Source organism: Trichechus manatus, unplaced genomic scaffold (assembly GCF_000243295.1).
Source record: "Trichechus manatus latirostris isolate Lorelei unplaced genomic scaffold, TriManLat1.0 scaffold00065, whole genome shotgun sequence".
Lineage (NCBI taxonomy): Eukaryota > Metazoa > Chordata > Mammalia > Sirenia > Trichechidae > Trichechus > Trichechus manatus.
Window position 1 is genome coordinate 4,085,420 of NW_004444001.1, and position 8,875 is coordinate 4,094,294.

The window sequence follows — 8,875 nt, forward strand, 5'->3', positions numbered from 1 at the left end:
CCGGGGGAAAAATGCTATAAATATTAAAGAAGTACCTATGAGTCCGAATCGCCTCGATGGCAATGGGCTTGGTTTGGGTTTTTTTCAGGGGGGTGGTACAAATGGTTAATGAACTCAGCTGCTAACCCAAAGGCTGAAGGTTTAAGTCCACCCAGAGGTGCCTTGGAAGAAAGGCCTGGTGATCTATTTGCAAAAAATCAGCCATTGAAAACCCTACAGAGCACAATTCTACTCTGACACACATGAGGTCATCATGAGTCAGAGCTGATGGTAAATTTTTTTTTTTTAACAAATATTAAAAGACTTAAAGAGAGCTTTACCTTTAACAGATGGCCCTTATCATTATGTACCTAACCATTACTTCAAATAGCTGGATATTTTTAGCAGATAATTTCCACAATGCCTTCTTAGTGCTCTAAAATCATTTCTCTCAAATGAGACAAACAAGTCCCTTTCTCGAGTATGTAATTTTTATAAATTGCATCAGACAGTGAGTGTCTCTCAATGGGTTTCACCAAAACCCAAGAGAAGTTCAAAGATAAAATTGCAGCAGCAGACCAGGGAAAGAATGTAGAAAAACCATGCAGTCAGAGAGCTAACTCGCAAGCTATTCTTAGTCTTGTGCACAGGATGTCAAGTCCACACCTGAGAGCTAAGAGGACTGTGTCTGAGGTTAGCTGCATGACAGCGGAGCGTGGTCCTATCTCCCCTCCGGGGGTCTTAACTGTAACTCCCGCTCAAGCTGTTCTGCAGTCAGGGTGCCCTGGATGGCTTCGCAGCCCGGGTTGAACACGGAGTAGGCGCTCTTCTCTCCCACTTTCTTTTCTTCAGGGCTCCGTGTCCCGACATACATCCAGTAGAACAACGACAGGACAAAATAAGCCAGGCCAAATTCCAGCTCCACAAACAGTCCCAGTAGGACCAACCAGAGAAGAACCTTCAAGACGGTGATATTGGTCAGCAAAGACTGGTCATGGCGTGGTGGCAGAGGAATGGCTTTATTCCGTGGTGGCTGTGATGTGCTGCCCCCAGGCTGAGCTGCTTTCTAAGACAAGCAAGCAAACAAAAATAAGGATAAAGGGTAATGGAGCTGAGAGGATCAAAACCAATCTAAGAGGCAGTTCTCATTGCTCTAGGAAGCCCGCCGGCTCACTGATGTCTATTTTCTTGCCCTACTCTCTAAAACAATCATCTCCAAAGAGTTTATGTGCCCTTCTCCAACCGAATCAAAACTGATCAGCACTTAGTGAGATGTGACCCAATAAAAACCTTACAGCATTCAGATGGATTCCCATTCATGGGAGGCATTTCCTCAGATCAGTCTGCTGCAAACAAGAGCTCATTTGTGCCCAATACAGCAACTCCCCAGTAATTGATAATGGAACAGCCACGACATCTGCTTCACATACAGAGTCAATAAATGCTTGTGGATTTGATTAGCTGAGCTAAGATTTTTGTGAGGGACATGATTCTAAAATGGAAACAAAAGTCCCTTTCATGTGTTTTTTTTAAAAAAAATCACTGCTGTAGTCATTCCTGGTCCCTCTTACCCTTCCCTTCCCTGCAACTACCCTACATAGGTCCTCATCACTCACGCAAGGGCCCCAGCAGTGTGTCCTAACTGGTGTCTCCCCTCCCCAAACCATCCTGTCTGTTGTTGTTGTTGTTGTTAGGTGCTGTTGAGTCGATTTGGACTCGTACCTACAGCCGATATGATAACCAACTCCACATGACAGAGTAGAATTGCCCCATAGCGTTTTCTTGGCTGTAATCTCAATGGAAGCAGATCATCAGGTCTTCCTCCCTTGGAGCTGCTGGGTGGGTTCGAACTGCCAACCTTCCGGTTAGCAGCCGAGAACTTAACCACTGCACCACCAGGGCTCCTTTTAAACCATCCTCCATACAACTGCTGCTCACAAACCTCACAAACAAATTTTCATTGCCTACAAGTTAAAAGACAAACTCCTTGGGCTGGAATCCAAGCCCTCCATTTAGTCAACAAATAGAAACGCCATCACCCAGGCCTCTGTACTGGGTGCTAATGGGAGACACAGGTATATAGGTAGCTTTATCTCTAGTCAGGTATTTTTCAAATGTTTTGACCATGACCCATGATGAGAAATACATTTTACATTATGACTCCACTTACATACATACACATATATTATCTGAAACAAAAGTTTCACATAGCAATACTTACCCCTACTACATTTGAAGCTCTCACATTTTATATTCTATTCTAGTTTTTTAAAATTATTTTTAATGGGAGGAAAGATGCTGTAAATTGAATTTGCCACCTGCTAATGGGTCTCGACTTGCAGCTTGAAAAACACTGGTCTAAAAGATTTTATATACAAAGCAATCCATAATCTGTTGCTCCACAAATGAATCCTCTTCTCCAGTTAACCAGTAACCGGCTGACACCAACTCACGGCAATCCCACATACAGTACAACTGAGCTCCATGGAGTATTCTATGGCTGATTTTTCAGAAGTAGATCTTCAGGACTTTCTTCTGAGGCACCTCTGGGTGAACTCAAACTGCCAACCTTTCTAGTTAGCAGTTGAGCATGTTAACCATTTACACCCTTTCACGAGTTAAATTGGCCTTTTTACCCAAGACATTTCCCGTCTGTGATCTGGAATTGCCTGTTTCCTCTCCGTTTCTGAACTCCTTGCCTTCCTTCCAGGCAAGCACCATTTGTGAACTACGTACCTCCTGACCTCCTCAGCCATCAAGGATGGCATCCCTGTCTGCTTCCCAGAGCACTAACCAGCTCTCTTACTCACAGAGCACCAAATTATGCATTGAAGTGTCTCTCTTTTCATATATATTATATGCATCCCTAGATTGTTTGTAAGTACACCATGAGGCCACGGGCATTTGTTTCTATCTTTTGGTATCTCCAGAGCCAAACACAGAACCCTACACATAAATTCTCAACACACAGTCGAACTTTCAGTTCATTTCTTCAGTTAGATCCCCTATTCTTCTTCACATGAAAATATACAAGGTGACCACAAATGTTGATTACTTGGTCAGCTGATTAAAATACTAGTCTTCTAATGCATGGTGCTTGAGAACTTCTATTTGGTTAAAAACCTTTTTTAGCATCAACCTTGTAACTACTATCTTTTTGGCTAGGGAATTCTGATTGAAAAGGCCCTTAAGATATCATTAGCACCACCATCCACCTCCATATATTAAGTAAATAAATGTCCTTTTCAGATCTGACCAGTGTGCACAACACTTCTTGTCCAAGAAAAGGAATGTATCAGGGTAGGAAAGGTTGTCTTGTCTGGGAACAGGACAGATCTTAGGACTGGAGTGTCCTGGGCAAGGGGGAGAGTGGTGCAAGATGACAGCAGGGGGAGGAAGCAGGAACCAGGCCACGTAGGGCCAGGCAGGCTGCAATAAGGATTCTGGAAATTGGAAACCACTAAAGGTCTTAGTAGGGAACGACTACACATTTCAGACTTCCCTGGCTGCCGCTGCCGAGTGTACAATGCGCTGCCAGAGAGCATGAGTAGAAGCAGAGGGATTGTTAGGAGCTGATGCAGCAGGCCCAGCAAGAGACGCTCATGCATAGATTAGGGTGGCAACAGAGAAACTGAAGAGAAATGATGGATACAGAATACATTTGGGGGACAGAACTGACTTGAAACTCATAGTAAACTGAATTGACTTTGTTATTTGGTGAGTATAAAATGAATAATGCTCATGGCTACCATTTATTGATTGCCTTTAAGATGCTTGATCTCCTGAAGTCCAGAAGACAGGCATTATTAGTCCCTATTTACTGATAAGGCCACGTTGAGAGGTGAAGTAACTGCCCCAAAGTCACGCAGCTAGTGATAGGCAGAGATGAGGTTCAGTCTTAGGGCAGTCTCCTCCAAAGCCCTTTTTATTCAATTAGGGAGTCCCTGGGTGGTGCAAACCGTTAATGTGCTCAGCCGCTAACCAAAAGGAGTCCACCCAGAGGCACCTGGGAAGAAAGGCCTGGCAAGCTACTTCCAAAAATGAGCCATTGAAAACTATGGAGCACAGCTCTATCTGACATACATGGTGACGCCATGAGTCAGGGCTGACTCCATGGCAAACTCTATGTTTTTGTTCTAATGGGGGGTAGGGGAAGGATTAGAGAGCTAGAGGGAGATGGAAGGGAAACAACTGGCAAAGGGAACAAATGAGAGTGAAGGGGGAGATGCAAATTCCTCTGCCTCCTTTGGAATTTGTTCTAGTACCAGTCCACCTTCTGTAACACTTAAACCAGTAAAAGCTGTGTGCAGAAGTGTTTATGGTCCTCACATCACACATAGGCAAAGCTTTGGCCAGGCATTTCTGTTCCACAGATGTCAAGCTGCTTCCTATCTTGGGGCCTTGGCATTTGAGGCTCCCTCTGAGAGGAATGCCCCCTTCCCCTGACTGGCTCCCTCTACTCCTTCAAACCTCAGCAAAAATGTCGCCCAGTATACCCTTGGCCCTGCTCCCAGTTTTCTGGAGCACAGTGGCTCCTACTTGTCAAATGTCACCTCCTCTGTGGGGCCTTCCCTGAACACCCAATTTAAAGTAGCACTCTGCTCCCCTCACCCCCAATTCACTATCACAGTAGCCTAGATTTTCTTTCTTTTTTCTCTTCCTTGGTAGCATTTAACATCTTATTCTTTTGTTTATTGTCCTCTTTCCCTCCCTACCCCAAACTCCAATGCAAGTTCTATAGAGCATGGCCTTAATCTGCCTTTATCACACTCTGTCTCCCAGGATGTAGGGCAGTAGCTGGAACATAGTGGGCACATGATAGGATTTTGTTGAATGAATGAATGATGGTAAGGGAGAGGGAGAAATCAAAGACAACTCCTAGATTTTGGGAGACAATGCAAGGCTGTGCTTAGCCAGGTTACTCCGAGGAAAGAAAGCATTCGAGCAGTAGACCTGCCTAAGCCAAAGTTTGGAGGTGAGGAGCGGCTAGATGAGTGTAGGGGATGGACCCTGGGCTAGATGGAACACTGGGTGCTTGGGTGTGATACAGCTGTAGAAAGAGGCAAGGGGCTTCTGTATGATTTAAAACAAACAAAATAGCTACAAGTATTTTTCTCCTTGATGTGGTGGAATTCTATTTTGTAAGGCTGCTTTTTCCCAAAAATAATTCATTAAGTACTGCCAGGGGTAGGAGTAGGGGGGGATGTGGTTGCTTCTTGTCAATGATTACCCAAAAGAAGCAATCACAAAAAGAAGACTAAAGAAATCTCTGGCAAACCACACCGTGCCACCAAAACTATTAGGTGGAGATGGATGGAATATTAGAAAAAAAAAATTTTTTTTTAATGAGAATTTTCACACCAGAACAAACCCAGGAATGATAACAGTCAATGAAAATGAGTTTAAGGCACAGTCCCTTACAAAAAACACAGCAATTAATAAGGACCAACTCGAGGCCCAGCATTTCCTCTTATTCTTTTGTCAGGCCATCAGCTTTTGGGGTTTTAATAATGGAAGCTTTCTACAAGTTCACCTTGTCTGGGTTCAACTCAATGATCTCATATTCCTTTGGAAATAAGACATACAGTCAAAAAACTCATTGTGTGGGTCTGACATTGTTTTTTAACTGCAGGGGAAATGGATTCTAAAATCTTAAGCAATTGTGCTCAGTGAGTTCTAATCAACAATCAAGTTATCCAAAGACAATTGAGACAAACTGAACCCAAGGAAATGAATTGTTTGAACCCTGTTGCACTTTTTTTTTAACCTTTTCTGCAAGTCAGTTGGAACCCTCGGTATTATGGAGAATAATATCGAATCAAAATTGAGCAACAGTAAGTTCCTCTCAATTAAAAAAAAATTTCCTAATATCACATTGTTCACTAATAAATGAAATTAAGGGAAATGATTTTAAAGGAACAATGCACTTTTGTTCCAGTGCATTTTTATTTTGAAAAGGAATTTTTTAAGGAACAAAGGCCTTACTGTTTCAAAGCACGGACTTTCCCTTGATATGTTTTGTCCTGTATTCCCATAGTGACACTCCAATCTCACACAGAAATCACCTTGCCACTTTACTCATGAATGAAAACTAAACGAAGCGACGAAGAGATGTGACTCAGGTCCGTTGGCAGAATACAAGGGATATAAAAAAAAACTGAAGTAAGGGTTAAAAGGCTATATCATACTAGCCCAAATACTGTTTTCTCTTCGAAAATTCATTATGGAACCTGAATAAGTTTCTCTAGTCCGACAGCAATAAACAAGCACATGTCATCACTGGCAGTTACAGCTAAAACACTTTTGTATTTAAACCCCGTTTCTAAAGCACAGGCTGTCTGGGTTACTGGCTGCATGTATCCCAGGTGTGAATCAAATGAAGTCTTAATTACTGCCACTTTTTATCAGTATCCAATTAGACCTTTTACCCTCCATTAGCAAGGGGCTGTGGCTCAGCACGGTTATCTGGAGACTTTTCCCAAAGCCATAGGGCATCACAACGATAACTCAACCCGCTGTAGATAATTCAGGTGCATAGATGATTTCTTCCAGGACCCTAGACCCGCCCTGGAATCAGGGGCTGCGTTGGTCACCAGCTGGAAAGAAAACGTCAAAGCCACGTATCAGTGCTGACACCTGTTGCCGGACACGCTAGGTCCAGCCCCCGAAAAGTTGGGGCGGGGTCTGCGTGCAGTCACGTGGTGGAGTGGTGGCCTCTCCCCGGTCGGGGGCGGGGCCTCGGCCGGAGTTTTTAGTGGGGCCATGACGGTTGCACAGAAACCCAGGACGTAGGGGTGAGGCTTCCCTCGTCTCACCTGAGCGTGGCTGGGTTGGGCCCGGGGGCTCGCGGGCCTCGCTTTCCACACCAGGAACCGTTTTAGCCAGCCCGGGGATGCTTCCGCCTTCTCTCCCGAGGTTTGTGAGATCTGGTTTGAGGTATTCAGTCCTGCTGCCAGCCCGGCCCGTTTTCGGGCCGCTCGGAACTCGGCTAACCGTTGTTCCATGGCGCACGCCCCTCTCCCCGCGTACCCGGGAGCGCGCGCGCCCGCGGACGCCTTCACCCACTTTGCCTACGGTTGGACCGTCGTGCGCCTGCGTGGCCGCGGCTATTGGCTGCGCGTGCGCGCTGTTGTGGCCCGGGCAAAGTGTCTTTCAATGTTTTGTCTGTAGTTGTGACGTCCAGTGGGGAATATCTGTACTCGTAATAGTCTCGTCAAACGCACATGGACACTGCGTCCACATCCTCATGCTATAGTTAAAAATCTTAAGTACAAAGACTGTCTCATTGTTTCTCTGGCCGTGGGCTCCATTGAGGGAATCTCGTCCTGAGGGCTCTGGTTCCCAACAGGTGGAGCATCCTTGGCTATTGAGCGCTTATCTGGACACCAATGCTGAGCACGAAATTGGGAATGTCATCCCAAGGCATGGGAGAAGGCCCATGATCTCTGAGAGGTTCTGGTGTTAGAAGGAAGACAGTATACATCCTATTTTCCTGTTATCAGGATAGGCCAACTTTAGGTACTTGGAGGGTTACTTTCCCACACCTCGTGTACCAGGCTCTCCAGACCTCTATCGTTGCTCTTACCACACTGGAAATTAACTTGTTACTGTGTTTAGATAGGTCAGAAACTTTTTATTTATTTATTTTATCAGGGTGCAACTCATAATAAAATGGACACATCTTAACGTGTATAGCTCAATAAAGTTGTTCTGACGTATGCACGTATATGACCACCACCTAGATAAAGAACATTTCCAATACCCCAAAGGCTCTCTTGAGCTCTCTCCCCATCAGTAACCGCCCAAAAGGTAACCACTATTCAGTTAAGGTCAGGAACTGTTTTATACACTTGAAGCTCTAGCATCTAGCTAAGAAGCCTTGGTCGGGCCGTGGTTAAAGCGCTCTGCTGCCAACGGAAGGTTCGGCGGTTTGAACCATCAGCTGCTCTGTGGGAGAAGGCAGTCTGCTTCTGTGAAGATTCACAGCCTACAGGGCATATCTACTCTGTCCTATAAGATCGCTTTGGGTCAGAATCGACTCCACAGCAGTGGGTTTGGTGTCGGTTTAGCATCTAGCTGCATGTCTCTCACAGAATTGAGACTCAGATATTTACTGGATGTTGCCGAGTTTGCATCAAGAACTAGACAAACTGGACTCTTTCATTTAACAGATAGTGAGAGTCTGCTGTGTGTCAAATATTGTACCAGGCACTAGGGATGCCACAATGAATGAAACAAAGACCCCTGTTCTCTTGGAGCTTACATCCTAAAGGGGAAGATAGACGATAAGGAAATACACACCTAACTAATGAAATTTCAAGTATTGATTAGTACTATGAAGAAAAAAGCAAAGTAAAGAATGGAAGTAGTGGAGCTATTTAGAGCCAACTACCAGGGAAAGCCGTTTGAGCAAGAGACCTAAATGAAATGAGTGAGGCATGTGGATATCTGGAGAAGAGTGTTCAGGCAGAGGAAACAGCAAGTACAAAGATCCTGAGATCTTTAGTAGTACCCTTGACCTGCTCATAGAACATCAGAGAGGCCATTATGACTGGAGCAGAGTGAAGGAGGGAAAGAGAGAATGGTAGAAAATAAAGATGCACAGGTAGCCAGGGGGCAGATCATGCAGGGCCTCTCAGGTCACCGTGAAGATCCTGCATTTTATTCTAAATGTGATGGGGAGTGATTGGATGGTTTTTTATCAGGTGACAAGATACAACATAAAGGATCACATTGGCTGCTGGGAGTGGGGTGCTGGAAGAGAAGAGTGCAAGAGTAGAAGAAGGGAAACCAGTTAGGAGTATAAGATTATGGTAGTTTGGGCTAGAATAGTAGTAATGAGGTGGTGAGAATTGGTCAGATTCTGAATATATTGTGAAGATAGAGTCAACAGGAT

At 44.7% G+C, this 8,875-nt stretch overlaps 1 protein-coding gene across 1 annotated transcript; it reads right to left on the minus strand.

Moving 5' to 3' along the window:
- Positions 1 to 456: 456 nt before the first annotated feature.
- SAYSD1 (SAYSVFN motif domain containing 1) lies at positions 457 to 8,656 on the minus strand. Its single transcript, XM_004379549.2, has 2 exons — positions 6,795 to 8,656; positions 457 to 1,045 (listed from the first exon to the last, which is right to left on the minus strand). The coding sequence occupies exons 1-2, from the start codon at positions 6,981 to 6,983 to the stop codon at positions 701 to 703; spliced, it is 534 nt and encodes a 177-aa protein (XP_004379606.1). The 5' UTR covers positions 6,984 to 8,656; the 3' UTR covers positions 457 to 700.
- Positions 8,657 to 8,875: the final 219 nt, after the last annotated feature.

Coding starts and splice junctions, on each gene's coding strand:
- SAYSD1 (XM_004379549.2), bottom strand. CDS start 6,983: ATGGAACAACGGTTAGCCGAGTTCCGAGCGGCCCGAAAACGGGCCGGG. Junction 1,046..6,794: donor CCCAACCCAGCCACGCTCAG/GTGAGACGAGGG, acceptor TGCTTGTCTTAG/AAAGCAGCTCAGCCTGGGGG.